Source organism: Gouania willdenowi, chromosome 13 (assembly GCF_900634775.1).
Source record: "Gouania willdenowi chromosome 13, fGouWil2.1, whole genome shotgun sequence".
Classification (NCBI taxonomy): domain Eukaryota; kingdom Metazoa; phylum Chordata; class Actinopteri; order Blenniiformes; family Gobiesocidae; genus Gouania; species Gouania willdenowi.
Window position 1 is genome coordinate 3,531,664 of NC_041056.1, and position 22,285 is coordinate 3,553,948.

Consider the following 22,285-nt stretch of genomic DNA (forward strand, 5'->3'; position numbering starts at 1 on the left):
TACAGGAGAACAACACTCACGGACACGGAGGCACGGTTAGCTTAGCATGTCGGCAGTAATACACAAACAAAGGATCGCAATTTGTAATTCATATAATGAAGTAATAAGTCCTGGTGGAGCTGCAAACAAAACGTCACATTATTCGCTATAAGAAACCACCACACCACTGAGTATGCAGCATTTAAAGCTAGAAATCAAGCTAATGCTAAAGCTAAGCTAGCGCGGCAAAGAGCCATTGGGCTGCTGTTGAACACTTGTATTACTACTAGTGTAGAATTATGTAGAATTATTCTACAATATTCACTCATCATGACAGTAAAATAGACCATCCTAAGTCATTCTACTGCAGTCATTTCTCTCTCAACCAGTAGAAAATGCTGTGAACACCTGATTATGCATGAAAAAAAAAACACCGTCATGTACCGTGAAACCGTTAGAATTTATTAAAATACCGTGATAGACATTTTTGGTCGTCTAGTTCTGAATGGAGGTATGAGCATCAGACACTGCTAGCTTTAACTGAAAGCTAACAGGTTAGTGAGTTAAATGATATACATTAGCATGTTAGCATGTAGCTACTTAAAGCTAACGGAGACGATCATTTTTATCGGATAAAGACATAGTGTTTATCTGAAATTGCATTGTGGGATATGGAGTCCTGTAGACGGATGCATAGAAGTGTTTTTACTTAATTTTTACCATAATTTCTTACTTTGCTTCACTCGACAATGGCTGTGTTGTAAATGTCATCCTAACGTACTGTACTATTCATACTAAGTCTGACGTCTAAATGAGTATGTAGTGCGTTCACATTAGATAGCATGAAAAGATTGAATACGCGATAAATACTCAGATGTTTACTATATCTGGATATTTTTTAAGGATGCATGGTGGGCACACAGATAATTTAGCAGCTTATTCAGTCAAAATGTCAATTTGATCTAAATAATCAGGAAAATTAAAAATGTCAGTGTAAACCTCTTTTGTTTACTGAAAGAGAATAAAAACAGTTGTACCCAAAAATACATCTGTGACTGCAGAGAAGAAGAGCTCTCCTAAAGAGTGTGCATCTGACACGCTCAGGTAGCTGAAGTTAGCGAGTAAATCACGGACTGTGAAGACACACAAACCCTGAGACAGAAGTTCTGCTTCATTGTCTACTACCGAACCGCAGAGTTGGAACCGTTTTTTGCGGCACAACTGTTTTCATCCTCTTTCGGGTAACATAACAGAGTTTACATCGGCATCTTTAACTTTTCCTAATTATTTATAGCAAACAAAAGTAGCATAAAATGGCATTTTGACCCTAAAAAGCTGCTAAATTATTTAAAAATCAGGCTAAATGTTTCACCCCAATAGAAAACAATAGGATGTTTACAGGCAGTGGGGCCCTGTGACATCATCAATCATGTGATTTCAAGATGGCGGAACACAGGCTCTAAAACAGTAAAGTAGTCCCATTTTCAAAAGTTATTAAAATGAATATGGTGTATAATAATGTGCTTTGTTAAGCATAGATCTATTCATAAGTACATTTTAAAGATTTTAGGCCACGTTTGTAAAAACAGTGGAGGTTCCCTAAAGAACTTGGTTTGGCGGTCCCGAGACTAACTTTGTGGGTCAGTAAATCAGTTCAAATTGTATTTTTTAATGAGATCATCCCAACGCTCCCACCCAGGTGTCCTCGCAGACGGTTACAACATCCGTATATCTTCTCTTCTCAAGGCTACGTCCGTTAGGTCTACTTATACAATTGATTAAATGTTGGGAAAAATAATGTGTTCCTGCCCTCGTTATTTGCACTGATGTCAGCACCAAACGAGCCGTCTTATTAATGGCTGAATTTTAAAGGGAGGAACGCTGGTGGTCAGAAGTCCTGCTCCAAGAGAGAAGGTTTGATGGATCCAAAGCTACTGAGCAGGATGTAAACACATGCAGTGAAGAGAGAAAATGCTATTTCCCTTTTAGCCGGACATGGTCATGAATGTCAATGAGGGCGATGCAGAACAGTTTAGCACTGATCAACAGCTCACGTGCACGCCACCATCTTTCTGCTCCACACACAAACGTCCTCCACGTCCTCCGTCAAACACAGTTTTGAGGGAGATTGTTGTGAATTAGCAACATTAGAATGAGTCCTTTTGTGCTAACGGCGGCGAGCCATGTCCTGTAATTGTGTCAGAAAACTACAAAGGTTTTATCTGGTGCCAGAATCATGTCCTTCAAGGGTTTTTAGTCCCACAAAAAGAAATAAAAGCACTTCCAACAACCTCTGGATGAGTTTTCATCGGTCAGTGGTTCCCAATCAGGGGTATGTGTACCCCTAGGGGTACAGGAGCACATTGCACGGGATACTCGCAATGATTTAACAATAAAACAAAACATTTCTTAGTTCCTTTTTAGCCCGTTTTTTGGACAAATTCACCACAAACTAACAGTACTATTAATATTTTATGGCTTCATTTATTCAGACATCTTGTCTGAATAAATTAAACCTTAACATATTATTCACAAAAGAAGACCAAATTAACTAGCTGGAATTATTAAAAATTATCTTTTTTTGTAATGTATTGAAACAGGATTATTTAATGCTGAGACCATTTTATCACATGAAACAATAATTAGCTACATTTTACAAAGGACACTGTATTTACTTGTTATTGTACATTAAAGCTGCATAGTGTTTATTTCTATTTTTTATTCCACTTTAAACTACACTCATTGTTTTGTATTTGTAGATTAAAACTTAGGGAACCAAAGTTCAAGACACAGTGAAGGGTTTAGGAGAGTTCCATAAATCATAGTATATGTACACTGTGCTTTAAAAACTTAAATAACTTACAAAATAGTTAAGCATATTTACTTGTACACAGTCTAAATGATGACGTAATTGAAAACGTCTATATTTTTGTTGTGGTTGTGCTGTTATTATTTTGGAGTCATTTTGTGTTTCCCGTAGTAATAAATAAGACAATATTAAAGAAAATGTGGAGAAAATCAACAAAAGCCTAAATAAAAAGAAAGATCAAAGGCAGAACGTGGATTTAATTTAAACACTAAGACGTAAACAAGTCAACGTCACAACCAGTCATGGTTCTCCATGGAATGTATTTTAGGGAATAAAATCAGACCAAAAAAAGTAATTCAAATGTTTGTTTTTTTTTTTAAAATAAAAAACATATTTAGCAATATATTTTTGGTAATATACAGTATTAAACATATTTTATGTTAGATACATGCTACGTACAGGTACCCTTTAAGCCAAAGAAAGAACGAAGGGTTTAGTTTGTTTTTTGTTGTGTTTTTGTGCGCTTGTTTTTGTGTTTGTGTATCTTTACTGTCATTTTGTGTATTTTTCTGTCCCTTGTGTATATTTTTGTTGTGGTTGCGTGTGTTTTTGGAGGCATTTTGTGTAGTATTTCTCTCATTTCTTCTATTTCTCTGTATTTGTGTATCTTTACTGTCACAAATTGTGTGTTTCTGTGTAATTTTATGTATTTTTCTGTCCCTGTGTGTATTTTTGTTGTGGTTGTGTGTGGTTTTTTGGACTCATTTTGTGTTTTTTGTTGTAATAGATGAAACGATATTAGAGAAAATGTGGAGAAAATCTATAAAAACCTAAATAAAGATAAAAATCAAAGGCTGAATGTGGATTTAATTTAAATATTATAGCTGTAAACGATGATGGATTGTATTTTAAGGAATCAAAATGTTGGAAAAAAGTACTTTAAAATTGCGTTCGGAATAAATCTTAAGTTTATTGCAATTAACACATTTGATGTTGTAAACATTACTAGTGCTGCTACCCTTTAAATGATGTGCAGTAAAGAACAAAAGCGTGGCTAGAAAGTATTGAAAATGTCACTGAAAAGTAAGTAATAGTAGAAAAGCCATTAATGGTAATGACATCTTTATTACGTCTCCAAAAAAAAAGAATCACCCACTTCTTCTTCTACTTTTCACCTGGACGTCTTCACTCTTGTCGCCTCCGGCCATTTTAAGTCTCTGTGAGGAACATTTCTCTTTATTTATTTGCTTTGATCTGCGACTAAATCAAAGCTGGTCCAAAGGTTTCAGATCAAACTCTTAAACTTAGCAGTGAACTACGCTGAGCGAGCAAAACACAAGCCATGGCAGCTCCGTGTATTATTCATGACGACTCCCTCGTCATTAATTTTAACGATGACTTTCTGTAAAGGACACGCAACACTTTGGAAGAAATTGATTTTAATTTTCTTGTAGATTGATTGAAGTTCTGTTTTGTTCAGTCATGGAGCGTTTTTTTCATTGACTTGTCCTTGTAGTCGTCATTTGGGTTTTGGCTGAAATCATTTTAGAATTAATTATGCATAATGAGTGCAAGGTTACATATGAACGTAAAGTCAAATAAAGCAGAATCTATCTTCATGTCAGTTATTTTAGCCCTAAATTTTGCTGTCAACTTGCCACACATTTAAAGTCAGGTTTAATGTGAAAATATGGTGAAAATGTACAAAAATCTCCTCAAACATGAAGATGAAAGTATTTTCCAGAGACAGGAAACTTTTATTACAACAAGGGGCGCAAAAATTAGAGTATTCATTTAGGAAACAATAAAGGGTTTTGTTGTCGTTTTGTATTTTTGTATTTTCTTTGTTGGTGTATTTTTATATGTTTTTTTTTGGGGGGGGGGTTGTTAGATATTTTGTGTATTTTTGTTTTAGTTTTATGTGTTATTAAAGTCCTTCTATGAGTTATTTGAGTTATTTTTTTTCTCATTCTGTGTATTTTTCTGTCGTTTTGTGTTTTTCAACTATTTACTTTAAGGGCCGTTTATAAATAGGTGGCACGGGGGCCGCATGTGGACGTTATATTCCTCGTCATGAAATTATTTCGGTTTCAGAAAGTTAAGTCGGTGACTTCTGCTCATTTTTCGTAATCACAGAAAATTGGAGCCGACAGGTGATTGACTCGTACCAGAGCTAACCTTTCAATTCTAGGGGTAAAACTAGCTTTAGCTACAGCAGTGGTTCCCCAACTTTTTCTGCTCTGATATAATGAAAAAAGAGGATGGACGGAGGTATAAACGTGCAGACATTAACACAGACACATGGATTTATTAAACACACAGGCTTCATCAGACGGGTGATACTAAGACCCAGAGACAGAGGAAACACGTTCCCATACGGCTGCACAGGCTGTAAGTTTATCATTGAGCTACTGTCTTTACCAGGGAGTAAATATTTATTCCTAGTTATTGTTTTCTGGAGTTTCTGGAGCAAAACACTTTAATTCCGAATGATTGAATTCAGAATAACTAATTCCAAATTAAAAAAAACATCACGTAACTGTGGCCATTGACGCGTCATTGTAGCGATAAAAGTGCTGTCCAGGCCGTTACCACAGCAACGAGCTGCGCTAACAGAATTCGGTTGGCAGGTAAAACGGTCACCGCTTAAACCATAACACCAGCTGTGATTCCCACGACGTTCCAACACAGTCAGTGTTCATTCTGTTAGTGCTGCAGTGTCTCCTCATCCTGAGCGATGTCTGATGAAGTCTTACGTCAGCAGAGCGACGTGAACATATGGGCCTGTTGATCAGGGCGCTGTAACATCATCAACTACTTCAAAACTCAATCAGGAGATGAGGGAGTGGCTTCAAAGGCACCGCTCATTAGTTTTCATGCTTTGAAAGTGAGTCACAGTAAAAGATAACGACGACCAACGGCTCTACATGAATTAGAAGTCAGCACTAATGGAAAACAGAGACACTTTAGTTTCTGTCTCTGATGAATTTAATCCGACCTCAAAACACAGGAAACAAATGAAAAAGTTCTTTGTTCTACAGACGTTTTTAATCCAGGTAACGTTGGATGAAGGAAATCATGTTTTCAGACAGTTTCTCTCAATTTTTTTTAATGTCTTTCTTTCTTTATTGATTGATGCTAATGCATAGCATCAGTCAATAAAAATGTAGTGAGCAGGACCTCATTTGGCGTCTCGAGACACGGGGAGGGGGTCGCCAGATGCCTTCAATAAACTAAGAATATATATCTTTTAACAATTTCAACCCATTTTTGCTTATTTACTAAACCAAACTTGTCAAATTTTTACCTATTTTCGTCACTTTTTCTTGCCATATTTTTGCTTCTTTAATGCATTTTTGCTACATTACCCATTCCCATTCCCATTTCTGTCACTTCAACAAATTTCCATGCCTTTGCACATTTTTTCCACTTGTAAGAAATTTTCAGCACTTACAGTAAAAACACTTTCCACCACTTTTTCTACCTAATGTAGCATATTTTGACCCAATTATTGCGACTTTTAACCTCTTTTCACCATATTTCATGCTTATTTTTGCCAATTTAACCAGATTCACAATTTATCATGCCCATTTTTTTGCAGTTTAAACTAATTGTTCCAATATTGAACTGTTTTTACCACTTTTTCTGTCTTTTTTTGGCCAATCTAATATGTAACTTTCAACCAATTTATGTGTTTTTAAAACTCCCAATTTACCACCTTTTTTCCACCATTTTTGGTCACTTTCAACCCTTTTTATTTCTGATTAAAACAAGGATTTACACATTTAAGATGACTATGTACTATGGCATAAATAATACTAAAATTACTTGAACGGTGGATATTATTCAGATAAATAAATAAATGTGATTCATACATTTATTCTTGGTTTGTGTTCTTCCTTTAGATGGTGACTGTGTGAATGATTTATTTACCCAATCTAATTAGTATTTATAAACCCAGATCAAATATTACAATGCAAGTGTTATCAGCTGTGGATGGGTGTTACGGCAAATTTGCGGTTGACCTCATTTGGAAACATGATTTATTGCTCTGGTTGAATGATGGAGTCCAGGCGAGGCATTGATGATTTTATAAAAAAGGTTTATTATAAAACTAAATAAAAAGGAGTACAAAGATGGACAAAAATTAGTGACCGCCCTGGGCGGACGGCCGATGACAGAGTGGCCCACAGTTCTAACTCATCACGTATATTCCCCCTCAGTCCCCCTCCCTCCTCCCCCCAGGAGATAAAGAGGACAGAGGAGGTGAAAGAAGAGGGTGAAAAGAGACAGTTTCTTCTTTAGGTCAAAACAACCAGTTCTCTGGTATCTCCTGATTGTCGTGAGTGTTGGAGGTGTGTGCGTGTATGGTGTTTGTGTGTATGAATGGATGTGTATTGGGTGTATATGTGTGACTATGTGAGTGTGTGTAGGCATGTGAGTGTGTGATGCCACTGTGTCTGAGGGATAAGATGTGTTTTGGGAAGCTGACCTCGAGAAGAGAGCAGAAAACATGAGACAGCAGAAATAAAAGGTCTCAACTTAAAGCCTTAAAAAGAATAAGGTCTATGAGTAAATATGTTAATAAACATAACTAACAATTTTTGCCCTGACATGGGGTTGTGTGAGAAATGTGTTGTGGTGTTTCAGAGCGTCTTTGTCGCCAAACCCACAAAGCAAATGCACCACAGAAGAAGAGCGAGAGCTCTTTTGTCTTATTTATTTATATCGCGCTTTTCACACACAATGCAACTTAATGCGTTTTACAGTATGTGATTAAAAATGCAACATTTGGATGGAATAATCAAGTCAAAAGAACAATGGAAGATTTAGACCTGTTTAGAAATCAACAGTAAATGTAGGAAAAAAACATCATCATTGAAGAAAAGATGAGTTCTGAAGCCCAAAATGACTCGGAAACACACAAAACGAGAACAAAAATACACAACATGACAACATAAATACATGAAACGACAATAAAAATACACAAAATGACAACATAAATACACAAAACGACAATAAAAATACACAATATGACAGAATATACACAAAACAACAACAAAGATACACAAATATCACAAAAATAACAACATACTAAACACAAAACAGCAGAAAATACACAAAAGAAAAGATATTTAGAAAGACAACAGATTTACAAAATAACACAAAATTACTCCGCCAACACAAAACAAGAACAAATATACACAAAATGACAACATAAACACGTAAAACGACAGAAAATAAGACATTTAAAAACATGACAGATTCATCACACTGTGAAAATACACCAAACATACAAAACGAGAGCAAAGATGCACAAAATGGCAACAAAATGACAGAAAATTCATGAAACAAAAGATAATTAAAAATGAAAGATTTTCAAAATGACAAGATAAATACACACAAAAAGACTGTTATGCTGATGTTTTGCTGCTCAGTGCAGAGACAGAGAAACAAGACGTTTGTGCTGCGGGTTGTGTTTGATCAGCTTGTTTTCTCCACCTGCTGCTCCCTCCTTTTAATGCTGCTAATGAGAGGCGTGACCCTGAAGCTGCCCTCGTGCCTCCGTACAGTCACTTCTCTGATTAATCACCAACACTCAATGATCTCATTATCCATTGATCGCTCCATCACTGGCTTCTGGTTTTCTCTTCCCTTTGTTTTTGGATGTTCAGCCAAGAAGTGAAGGTGAGAGCAAACATTTTGGACCAGTCGGCTCAAACTGAGATGGGCAACAATGTGTGTGATACGTACAGGTGTAGAAAGTACCACAAAAGTACAAATACAAACACAATAACCGCAAATGACTTTGATAAAAAAGTTAAAGTCCTCCATAAAAAATGACTTGAGTAAAAGTCATGTTTTCGCAGGAAATTTGTGTGTTTTTGGAGTCATTTTCTTTGTTGTTACATCTTTTTGTGTATTTTTTCTGTAATTGTGTAATTTTGTTGTTGCTATTGTTTGTGTTTTTTTTTTAATTAATTTTGTGTATTTTTCTGTCACTGTGTGTATTTTGGTTGTGGTTTTGTGTGTCTTTGGAATCATTTTGTGTATTTTACTGGCCGTGTGTACCATGTTTTTGTTATTTTGTGCTTATTTTAGATTGATTTGTGTGTTTTTACAGTAAATGCTCTTTAACTCACACGTTGTTGCTGCTCCTCATTCACTATGGCAGCCTCGCTTCCTTCAGTCTGCAGCAGCTGTGGCTCCAACAGTAGCTTACCACCACTGTGCAATAATGCAGTGTAAAACTCTCTATGAAAGGCACTATGTAAATCCACTTCATTATTATTATGATTATTGTTAATGCAGTGAGGGTGAATAATGGCCTGTTGATTATTACATAAATCACAGCATGTATCACTTTCACTTTCCATCGATGTCATTAGTATTTCTGCCTCAGTCGTACTGTGGATGCTAATGTGTTTTCATCAGGATTCATTAGTGCAGCTAATGCTAAGGTGGAGGTCAGTGTTTCATCTGTTTGATAAAGTGCAACAATAATGATTCAGCCATGAATTCTGAAATGTTTAGGAATTAATATCCATTTAGTTAATTTGTGGATGATGACTATGAGTTACGGTACAGTACTCCTCTCTGACCACTCCCATAACTACAGCCTCATATAAACAGCAACATTTAGCAACAAACCATGTTCAAAAAATGTATGTGAATTTTTTTTAATGTTACTTTTTACCAGATTTACAGCAATATTTGTGAAATTTGGGATATTTACTTTTCTTGTAAAAATATGTCAATGTTTAATCTAAATCTAAATGGTACTTCCAGTGAATTTGGATATTAGCTAAATATTTATTTTAACCCGTGACATTTATATTTAGATTCAGATTTAACATTTAGATTTAAGATTTACAATGTGACTTAAGATTTAGATTTAGATTCAACATTCAGATTTAACATTTAACATTTAGATTGAACATTTAGCATTGTAAATGTACATTTAACATTTAGATTTAACATTTAGCATTGTAAATGTACATTAACATTTAGATTTAACATTTAGCATTGTAAATGTACATTTAACATTTAGATGTAACATTTAGATTTAGATTCAAATTTAACATTTAGATTTAAGATTAAACATTTAGATTTAACATTTAACATTTAGATTTTATATTTAACATTTAACATTTAGATTTTATATTTAACATTTAGATTTAAAATTTATATTCAGATTTAATATTTAACATTTTGATTTAATATTTAAAATTTAGATTTAAAATTTAGATTTAGATTCAACATTTAGGGTTGATATTTAGATTCAACATTAAGATTTAAAATTTAGATTTAGATTCAAAATTTAGATTCAAAATTTAGATTTAACATTTAAATATAGATTCAAAATTTAGATTCAAAATTTAGATTTAACATTTAGATTTAGATTTACAATTTAGATTTAGATTCAGCATTTAGATTCAACATTTAGATTTATCATGCAATCGTGCAATCAACTTCCAGCTAAAATGCATAGAGTAATGAGGTAGTTTAACAAGGTCTGATGTGGTTCACTGACACCTAGTGACCAGGCATTTATGTGCTATGCATATGTTAGCGCAATTAAATGTTTTAGTTTTTTTTTTTTTTTTGTTAAAAAAATAGATTTGGAGGTTTTTTTGCAACGATGCGATAATCGTGCAGTGAGACTTAATAAGGCACGCCACCTCAAATCTTCCCTAGGGTTTGTTTGTGTATGTGTTTGATGCTAGAATTATTAGTTCTGTTTTTCCCCAGATAAAGTATTTTTACAGAACCTGGTCGTTCTCACCTTTGGGAATCGTTGCACGTTGCGTTTCTATTGATTTGTACAAATCCTGAAACCAAACCATAAATCAGAGACTTTCACAGGACAAGCAGCAGCACACCCCTTTTAATCAGTGTGTGTGTGTGTGTGTGTGTGTGTGTGTGTGTGTGTGATGACTGCACATGACTTCTAATGCTCATCATCACTTCAATCATTTACTGAAATGTTTTTGTATGTTTGTGTTATTTCTACTTTAATGCAGAGGTTTTCTGAAACCAACACACAACAACACAAAGGAACACACAGAGGAACACACAAAGGAACACACAAAGGAACACACTGAGGAACACACTGAGGAACACACAAAGGAACACACTGAGGAACACACAGAGAAACACACAGAGGAACACACTGAGGAACACACTGAGGAACACACTGAGGAACACACAAAGGAACACACTGAGGAACACACTGAGGAACACACAAAGGAACACACTGAGGAACACACTGAGGAACACACAAAGGAACACACAAAGGAACACACAAAGGAACACACTGAGGAACACAGAGAAACACACAGAGGAACACACTTAGGAACACACTGAGGAACACACAAAGGAACACATTGAGGAACACACAGAGGAACACACTGAGGAACACACAGAGGAACACACTGAGGAACACATTGAGGAACACACAGAGGAACACACAGAGGAACACACTGAGGAACACACAGAGGAACACACAGAGGAACACACTGAGGAACACACTGAGGAACACAAGTAATGCTTTAAATCCACTGGTGTCTCGTGTTAAATGGTGACTGTGTCATTGAGTGTTCACTGGTTGTGAACAGAAGTCAGTTTCACCACAACATCACTAAGAAAAACATGTTCAGGTTTCATTTATTCAGAAAACCTTTTTCAGGAAAATCCACTTTGATCTCCTGACATGTTTCTACTATCAACTGTCAGTCTTCTTCAGAGGCGTCTGCTGATCGCTTTGATGTTTTCTTGAGTTGCGCGTAGTAATTTCAGCAAGTTCATTTTGTCTTCTTTTTAAATAATACGTTAAGGTTTTATTTATTCAGACTACTGTTTTTCAGGAAATTTATGATTTCAGTATGTTGTAGTTTTTTCTTTTACACGTAATTTGGAGACTTTTTATGTTTTTTGAGTCATTTTGTTGTAGTTTTGTGTATTTTTGTTTTTGCTGTCATTTTTTTAACCACCCTTTTGTTTGTTTTTGGAGTTATTTTTTTCCTGTGTGTGATGTCTTGTGTGTAGTTTTGTATAATAATAGTATGTTGTTGTTATTTTGAGTCTTTATGTTTCTTTTACTCATCATTTGGAGACTTTTTTTTGTGTATTTTTTTGTCATTTTATTTCTGTGTTATATTTTTGTGTATTTTTCTCTTTTCTTTTTCTTTTTGTGTATTTTTCTGTCATTTTGTGTGTTTTTGGATAAATTTTGTAGTTTTGTGTATTTTCCTCTTTGTTAACATTTTGAGCATTTTTGTTGTCTTTTTCGAGTCATTTCAAGTATTTTTCTGGAAATTTGTGTGTTTATGTTCTATTGTTGGATTTGTTTGTGTATTTTTGCTGTTGTGTGTGTTTTTGGAGTCATTTTGTATATTCTACTTGTCGTTTTGTGTATTTTTGTTGTCTAACTATGTTTTTTGGGTCATTTTTTTACTTTTTGCAGTAGTTTTTCTATGTTTTTGTTGTAGTTATGTGTATTCTTTGCTTTTTGAAGTTATTTTTAGTATTTTAATTTGTAAACAGTGATTGATTTGCGATTCTCTGTCGCCTGTCGTTTAGTGGGAGGAGCTCTTGTGACGTTAAAGGTCGCCGACCTTTTAGAGTCATTTCATTGTTAATTCTCCTGTTTGCTTCCTTCCTTCCACAGTTCGACATGCAGCAGATCAGCCTGGAGGAGCTGAAACACATCCTGTTCTACGCTTTCAGAGACCATCTGACCATGAAGGACATCGAGAACATCATCATCAACGAGGAAGAGAGCCTGAAGGAAAACTCTGGGAACTGTCAGACGGAGTTTGAGGGAGGTGAGTGTGTGTGTGGGTGTGTGTGTGTGTGTGTGTGTGTGTGTGTGTGTGTGTGTGTGTGTGTGTGTGTGTGTGTGCTGGTTTATTAATGCGGGGTATTTCAGGGGACCGATGTCAGCTGGTCACCTGTTCATCCTCAAGTGGCCACGATTAATAATGAATAAACTCGCTCGGCAAAGCTGCTCATCCACGATGATTGAATCAGAGCAGAGGGAAAACAGGAAGCATCCAAGGCCTTTTTTGGGGGGATCGTGCGCCTCGGAGACTTTGTGTTGTAGCACGAGTTCCCAGTGTGTGCTAACTGTCAGCGATTACTGAGAAAAATCACCGCGGCAAAGGGAATAATACAGACGTCAATGAGAATCAGACAAAGGTGAAAAATAAAATACCATGGGACACTTGAACATAAAAACACCTTTGTTTTTTTTAAAGTCCAGTATTTTGCTATTTTTCACCCTTCTTCATTTGTTTTAAGAACCCCAACAACATAGTATTAAAGGTTTATTTTCCCAAACTCTTTCTGAGCAGGTCTAAAAACAGGCTGTTTTGGGGTCTACTTATGCATAATCACGAGTAGGTGTGTCTGTAGATTCTGACTCCACACAACAGCTGATAACAAAGCAATTTTCTTTTGCTATGCTCACATTTGTTATTGTTTTCAGCCAAAAAACGGCACAATACAGTAAAACACATGGCTATTTAAGCGGCTATTGTGATTGTGAGTCAGACAAACACTGTTTTAGGGTGTGTGTGCAGTGCAGCAGCAGCAGCTGAGTCAATCAGCTGTTTCAGCTGCTTCAAACATTCACCAGAGCTGCTGCGTCATCATCCTCTCCACTACTGATTAAAGGAATAGTCCATTTAAGATGATAGTCCACTGTTTTGTTCATTGGGTCATAAACACGTCAGATCATCTCAAAGGTGAAACTAGGCGGTGTAACGGGTACTAAAAGTGGAACTGATTGTAACTGCTCCCTGGGAGCGACACCGTGGCTGCTCACTGCTCCTCAGGGAGGGGTTCAATGCAGAGAACACATTTTGTGTATGTAGCTTTACATATATGACAATATAATATATATTCTATATTAAACCACAGTGTTAATTTTAGCTGTGTGGTAGTTGGAGAGGGAGGAGCTCACATTCTTATACGGTAGGAGGAGGAGGAGGAGTTTCCGCTAGGTGATGTCACAACGCGAGAAAAATCCAACTGACCCGTTTGGAGCTGACTTACAAAATGTGGAATAACAAGGGAGGGAGGAAACAGAACTTTTTCAACGTTGGCCCTCTGGATGAGGCTAAAGGAATGTATATCACTGTAGAAAAACCATTATAAAGTGATTTTTTTCATAATTCTGCCTCTTTAAATCAACCTTATTCATTTCTTTGATACGACGGCGTATTAGGGCCACATTAAAATGATTGAAAATATGTGCATTACGAGATTAAAGTGGTAATATTTGTGGCTGGAAATGGTTGATTTAATGGCTATCGATGTTTGTTGCATTCACTAATATTCTGAACGCTATACCATTACAAGTTTTTAAAGATTCAGCTTTATTCTCGTAAAATTACGACTTTAGCCTCATATAATTATAACTCTATTCTCAAAATATTACAAATTTAATCTCATGGTGCCCAGATTTTTTATTTATTTTATTGAAATGTGGCCCTAATACACTGTCATACTTTGAATCCTCGCTATTTCAGAATATCTTGCCGTAATATCCAGTGTATACGTGTACTTATTTCATTTAAAATTGCGATTACAACTTATTTGTTTTTCGACAGGCAGCAATACCAAGTGCAGACACGAGGCCCTAAAACAAACCCACAAAATGACTCCACAAACACACAAAAACCACAAGTAATACAAAAAATGCCAAATATTATACAAAACGAGAACAAAAAAAACACATTTAGCATAATAATCTGCTCGTCAGCTGATTGTTTACTGTTATGAGCAGAAACAGCTTTAATCTGTGTCGTTTGAGAACCAGGAAAAAGTTCTCTCTCCTCGTGTGGAACGCGTTCTGTTCCTTTAAGAGTCGTTCTGCTCCGTGTGCAAGATTCTCAGTCCGACAAAAAGTTTCACACAGTCTTACCCACACACGGCGCTGATCAAGCTTCCTCGCTGAATGGCAAAGTAGTTTGGTGCTCTGCCTTTAGGACATGTGGGACCGTCAGGGTGATGACTCAGCAGTTCACATTATTAACACTGGGAGAAAGTCACATTTCTACGTTTCTACAGCACAATGGGCATCAATCAAAGCACGCTGTGTTCAGATGTTTCCTAACGTTAGCCGCGCAGTCACGCTATGAACGTATGACACCACAGATGTTTTTGTTCTTGATGTTGAAACTAAATCAGAATTAGAAGGACTTTATTGTCAGCGATGCAGTGAGAAAACTGCTCTTCACGTCCAAAAGAAAGAGAGAAAACATTATACATTCATAGAAAGGTTTTATAATGAAATAATGATCTTAATGTTGTAGTGTCACATAGCTATTAGCACAGCTGTTAGCCTCTGGTAAGATGGTGGCCAAAGTGGAGCTGTTCTCACGTCAATTCTCCTGTTTAATCCTGTGCTCACAGCTTTACTCACAGATGGCTGCAGTTATTGTTGGAGGAAGGGCACAGTGTGTGTACATTTCAGGACATCTTCAGGTCTCAGAGTGAGGTATCAGGACAACCTGTCATTTATCAGACCAAATGGACTCATGACTCAACAAAACCTCCGTCAAATGAAAAGGCGTCGCTTGTCAAACCAAACACAGTCAAATGAAATGGCCTCAGGCTTCAAAATAAAAGTCATCAAGCTCGACAACCTGAGGCTGTAAAAACGTAAAGCACAACATGGTGTTTTATTTTGAAGGAACTGGAAGTACACATTTTGAAGTAAGTTGAAAAGCCATTCTTTCCTTTTTATTTTTTAAATGTTATTAACGTATTATTAAATTAATAAATACATAGTTAAATGAAACATGTATATATCTTAACCTTTAAAAATAAATACAAAATAACAGCTTTTAACTTACTCTCGTATCCGAAGCAGCACAAATTGATGACGTTGTGTATTTCCGGTTTCTCCAAAATAAGTCAGGCTGTTGAGTCAGATGACTTTTATTTTGAAGCCTGAGGCCGAGTCATTTGACAGCGTTTGGTTTGACAAGTGACGCTGTTTCATTTTACAGAGGTTTTGCTGAGTCATGAGTCCATTTCGTTTGACAAGTGACATGGTTTCCTTTGACAGATATTTTTGCTGAGTCATGAGTCCGTTTGATTGGACAAGTGACACTGTTTTATTTGACTGAGGTTTTGCTGAATCATGAGTCTGTTTTGTTTGACAAGTGACACTTTCATTTGCTGTAGGTTTTGCTGAGTCATGAGTCTGTTTGGTTTGACGAGTGACGGAGGTTTTGCTGAATCATCTGTCCGTTTCGTTTGACAAGTGATGCCGTTTCATTTGACAGAAGTTTTTGCTGAGTCATGAGTTCGTTTGGTTTGACAAGTGATGCTGTTTCATTTGACAGAGGTTTTTGCTGAGTCATGAGTCCGTTCGGTTTGACAACTGATGCCATTTCATTTGATGGAGGTTTTGCTGAGTCATGAGTCCATTTCGTTTGACAAGTGACGCTGTTTCATTTGACAGAGGTTTTTGCTGAGTCATGGGTTTGTTTGGTTTGACAAGGGGCAGAAGTTGTCCTAATAACCGATGCCTCACTCTGAGACCTGAGGATGTCCTAAAATGCACACTGTAGCACAGAGCTTCTCTGCTTAATCAGCGTTTTCTGAAATGAATTCCCCGTGATTATCTGTGATATATCCCACACCTTGCATAGAGTTACACAACCCGCCATAGTGAATCAATACTTGTGTCAGCGAGAGGCGATAACTTCATCAACCTTTGAAAAACGGAGCGATGTGAAGCGATGACACAATAACGCTTTATGATGAACACTGGATCACCAACACAGACATCACATCCATCGTCCCCTGAGGACCCGAGTCACTGCAGCAGCAGCTGCTACACGCTCACATCAAAACACCTTCAGTCACAGAGAAATCGATTCCTCTGCCACGGTGTGACTCGTCTCAACTCATTCATCATCAGACGAAGCTCCTGAGGCTCCAGGTTCCTCCTCAGCCTCTCCTTGTTCTTCCATTACTGTAGCGTTTAACAAAAGAATTAAAAAGAAACAACAAAATAAAACTGTCACAGGTCAAAGTAACGGACTACAAATACTCACATTACTGTAACTGAGTTGCTTTTATGGGTATTTCTTGTTTTTTTAATAAAAAGAATTTACCTAAGGAGCATTTGTTGAAGATTTGGTCTCTTCATTTTTAAGTTTATACATGAGACGTTTACTGTATGCAAGGGAACCGTGGCAACGATTTATTACCATAAATAAACATGGAGGGTGGAAGAAACTAGTAACTTTTACTTTGAATACTATTTAATTGAGCTACTTTTTACTTGTACTTGAGTACGATTTCAAACCAGTAACAGTACTTATACTTGAGTAGGATATGTTAGTGCTCTTTACACCTCTGGTTCACCATTTATTACTGAAGCAATAGTGAATGATGGTAGAATCCACATCTGTCCTTTATTCACCTGAGTTGAAATCATCTGCGGCCCATGAAAGTCACAGCTGTAACAGACGTATAATCAGCTTTTTAATCATCGCTCTGTGCACGTGTGGATGCTTCCTTTGTGTAAATACTGTACATCAGTGTGTGAGGCTCAGATATCCACTGAAACTCAAGGTCCGGGGGCCAAATCTGGTCTTTCAGAGCAACCGATTTGGCCCAAAAAGATGAAAATAAGAATAAAAAATGTCAATTAAAACATGCATCATTGTGTAAATTATTATTGTAGATATCTCAGTCCTCCATATACAAAAATTCACAGAAACTACTCAATATTTGCAATGTGGATGTAAATGTCTTTAGTTTTTTACCAAAAAGATTAACAGTTACGAACCACAAAATAATCTATGACCGTAGGGGGCGACAGTTCCAACTCTGCTATTTGGTAGTAGACAATGAAGCATAGAAGAAGAGCTCTCCTGAGGGACCTTTGCTCTTCCTTAATCAGTGCGCTGACACGCTCTGGTGGCTGAAGTTGGAGAGTAAATCACGGACTGTTGAAGGACTCCCACCCAAAAGGACTTCTTTTCTCAGGGTTTGTACATCTTCATCAGTCACTGATTTACTTGAGTTTTGACTAAAATGCAACTTATATTTAGTCGAAATTTAGTCATCAGGACTATTTCAGTTATAGTCTAGTTTTAGTCGACTAATGCCATTAATATATTAGTCGACTAAATCTGTTATAGATATAATCAACTAAAATATACATAAGCACTGTGCATTTTTTAAAGATTCAAATGTGTAAAATATTAATGTTAATAAACACAGACAGATATAATTATTATTAGTCATGGTTTAATTATTGTTGTTTGAAAAAATCAGCGTTCACATATCACGTTGTCATCACTGTGGTTTACAAACTGGGGGGCGCGCCCCCTAGAGGTGGCATGACATCATGACGGAGGGGCTAGAACCCGGAGCATGAAAAATAGAAAGCATGTTTTTTCTTTGCACTTTACTGTTCTTAATTTAATGAGATTTGAAGGATAGTCCACAATAATATCACACTTTTCTACCCATTTTATTGTATTTTTTAAAGCGCCATGATGGGGGGCGGGGCGGGGCGGGGCTGAAAGTTTTTTTTTATTTTTCAAAGGAGGGCGCAGCAGAAAAAGTTTGGGAACCACTTCGCTAAATCGTAATTGTTGCGTTTCCCTTTAATTGCTCTACTTCCACAGCCTCTGCAGTGATGATGGACTGAAAAAGCTTATTTTACTCATATTACAGTTGACCGAGTCAAATTCCTCGTGTGTACAACATACACTTGGCGAATAAAGATGATTCTGATTCTGATTCTGATTAAAATTGCTCTTTTTTATCAGCATGTTTTATTTGTATTATTCCATCTATTTTACAGACTAAATAAAGCTGAGGACGAGGAGAAATGGGATTAGTTTATTTTGTATGTACAGCACCTCGGGTCACACTTCACTGAAGGAAAAGAGTTTCATAAATAATAAACCATGACTGGATTTTCTCACCGTGAAACAGCAGGACAGTTTCCTGTCCTTATTTTTTCATTTGTTTTGAACAAAAGAAACGTTCTCCCAAACATCCTGTGGCTCCAAACCCAAAAATAAACCCAGAGCATTTTGGGTCGCGTCCTCAGGAAACCAGCAGAAACTTCACATAAAAAGCATTTAGAAAAATGACCAATAATCTGAACATTTCCACTGAGATAAAAACAAAGTTTTGTGTTTCTAATTTCTCATTTTGTATGATTTTGGAGTCATTTTGTGTGGATGTGAACTAATTTTGTATTGTTTGATGTAATTTTGTGTGTTTTATTGTCATTTTGTTTAATTTTTTTGTCATTTTTTGTCTGTTTTCATGTTGTGTAGATTATGTTGTGATTTAGTTTGTTTCATTGTCTTTTTGTGTTATTATTGTCATTTTGTGTGTTTTTTTTTTGTCATTTGTTTTGTTTCTGGATTTTGTTTGTTTTATTGTGATTTTATGTGGTTTTGAAGTCAGTTTGTGTGGTTGATCTTCTTTTTGTGTGCTATTATTGTCATTTTGTGTGTTTTTTTTTTTTTGTCATTTGTTTTCTTTCTGTTGTCATTTTGTGTGGATTTTGTTTGTTTTATTGTGGTTTTATGTGGTTTTGAAGTCAGTTTGTGTGGTTGATCTTCTTTTTGTGTGCTATTATTGTCATTTTGTGTGGTTTTGTTGTCATTTTGTTTGTTTTATTGTCATTTTGTATGTTTTTGGAATCATTTTGTCCTTATTTTCTCATTTGTTTTGCACCTACTAAAGAAATGCTCTCCCAAACATCCTCTGGCTCCAGACCCAAAATAAACCCTGAGCATGTTGGGGTCGCGTCCTCAGGAATCCAGCATCGGTTTCTAGAGTTGATTTCAATATTTCATCTGCAGCGACATTAACATTTCCTGTTCTTTCCCTCTTCCAGTCCATCCCTCCAAGAAGAACCGTCAGACCTGTGTGAGGAAGAGCCTCATCTGCGCCTTCGCCATGGCCTTCATCATCAGCGTCATGCTCATCGCAGCCAATCAGATGCTGAGGAACGGCATGGAGTAGCTGTGCTCACTGTGAGCTGGAATCAAAGCCACCCTGCATGTGCATGCCAGTAGGTGAGATGATATCACCTCCTAACTCCAAAAGACTCGGCCCCTCGTCTCCTCAAACCCACTCCAGGATTTATTCTGACCTTTTTTTTGTTTTGTTTTTTGTGTTTCGAACTGAGGCGCCTCCTCTGGCGTTTACAAAGGGCTGACGTTCCTCACGCTCCTGATGCAATAAGGTTCAAACTGAGGACTGTCTAAGAGCAGAGATCACCACCAGCCACACAACAAAGGGATCGGCCTGAGTACACACACACACACACACACAGCTCTCTGTGTGTGTGTGTGTGTGTGTGTGTGTGAGAGATGACTACACACTTTAACACACCCTGATGCTGAGAAAATCTGCTCTCAGGCATCAGGAAACAATGGTTTTGGCACAATTGGCTTTCAAAAGTCCACAGAAGTCTGAAGAGAAGTGAAGATAAATCCATAAATAAAGGTCAACGAGTTTCTCTTTGTGTCACAAAAACACCTCAAACTGACACAAGTTAAAGTTTAACCCTTTAAAGCAGCAGTGGTGTCGGACTTGGGAAGCCTTTCATGCCACGCCTTTCACCTGTTAATGCATTTATGTCTGCTCGTGGCTCCGCCCCCAAAATGTTTGCCCAACCATGGCTGATACTGTCCAACCTTTAAGTATATGTATATATATAAGTTATAGTTTTATTCTTTTACAAAGATGGAACAAACTTCACATGAAAAGTATTTAGAATAATAACCAATAATCTGAATATTTCCACAGAGGGTTTTGTGTGTCTAAGTTGTTGTTTTGTGTGATTTTATTGTCATTTTGTATGATTTTGAAGTCATTTCATGTGGTTTGTCTTCATTCTGTGAGATTTTGAAGTCATTTTGTGTGGTTTGTTGTAATTTTATGTGGGTTTTTTGTCATTTAGTTGTTTTTTTATTGTAATTTTGTATGGCATGGGTATGGCATGGTTTTTGGAGTCATTTTGTGTGGTTTTGTTATGATTTGTTTGTTTTATTGTCACTTTGTATGTTTTTGAATCATTTTGTGTGATTTGTCGTCATTTTGTGTGGTTATGTTCTCATTTTGTGTGTTTTATTGTGTGGAAAGTGAAGATCATGTCGACTGTGTGAAAACGAGATTGTGCGAACGATTCTTATTGTAATTATTCATGAATTGATTCCCAATTATGTTTGTTTAATTTTGAACCAGATGTTGTCTAGAATTGACAGGACAAAGGTGATAATCAGAGGAATCATGTTGCTTCACATTTACTTACTGCATAGTAATAATAATGTGAGTTATTTGCATAGTTTTAGGGGGAAAAATGTTTGAACGGACCTTCATATATCAGGAATTATTAACAAAATTTTCAGTTTTCTGTTATTTTTGGTAGAAAATGTCTAGAAATATGTGTCAGAATCCAAGTTTTCCTCACAGTTATTTTTTATTTATTTATTTATTTTTTTAAATTGCTTTAACCTTAAATCCAGTGTTCCCAGTAGAGACTACCTGAGAGTCTGATGTTTATTTACAGAGTTGAATGATTGTACAACAGTGCCACCTACAGGCACATAAAGAAGTCACACTTTGGTCACTAATCCTAACTTATTCCTTTACTCAAACTCATTATTTTGAGTTTAAACAGAAAATATATATATATTTTTTAATTTTGTGTAGGTCTTACAGTAATATGTCGTATTTCATCATTTACAGAAGTAATTTACTGCCCAGTGATGACAAAATCAGTCACAAACATCTGGATTTGGCCACATTCTTTAATCTATTGTGGTAGAAAATAATAAAATAATAAACCATTTTTATTCACATCGTTTTAAAAAGCTTTCATATTTGTAAGCCTTAGTTAATAAATAAGAGAAAATGCACTTTGTTGTAACTAATATCACAAAATGCTTTAAAACTAAGCAAAGCAATAATAAAGAGTTATTTCCTGCCTCAAACTGAAATGTTTGCTCCATTAAAACATATAGTAGCTAAATGTTAATTTAATTATATGTGCAGTTAATAAAAGACGTGTTAAAACTTGTTTTAACTTACCCCATAAAACCTATTTAATCTATTATAAACCATTACAATATATGGGTGTGTAATTTATAATGATATTTTTTTCAGTCACGTGTTGCGTTCATTGTCTCGTCTGTAATTTTGACGCTTGTGTGTTGCACTGCTAGGATTTCGGTGACTTGATAAAATTCCAAAATTTACAATCTAATTAATCTAAGTATGACACAAATTTTACAACTAGAATAAAAAAAAATTACGTTCAGGTTTAAACAATCTAATCTTCGTCTTTACGGAAAACGGACGTAAATCAGACTTTTAACTTCCTGAAACGGAAATAGCCACACGGCACGAGCTGTAACCTTTAACAACATATTTTGGGGAAAATATCATGCGTTTGTACAACTTTTGTTTAAATTTTAACCATGTGGGTAAAAG

At 36.1% G+C, this 22,285-nt stretch overlaps 1 protein-coding gene across 2 annotated transcripts in view; it reads left to right on the top strand.

Annotated features, from left to right (window-relative positions):
- caln1 (calneuron 1) overlaps positions 1 to 20,784 on the top strand; it is a 60,747-nt gene extending 39,963 nt beyond the window's left edge. For both annotated transcript variants that reach the window (XM_028464880.1, XM_028464879.1), the window contains exons 5-6: positions 12,459 to 12,615; positions 19,683 to 20,784. In XM_028464880.1, the coding sequence (XP_028320681.1) occupies positions 12,459 to 12,615; positions 19,683 to 19,810 (285 nt within the window). In that variant the 3' untranslated portion in view covers positions 19,811 to 20,784. The remainder of the gene's footprint in view (positions 1 to 12,458; positions 12,616 to 19,682) is intronic.
- Positions 20,785 to 22,285: the final 1,501 nt, after the last annotated feature.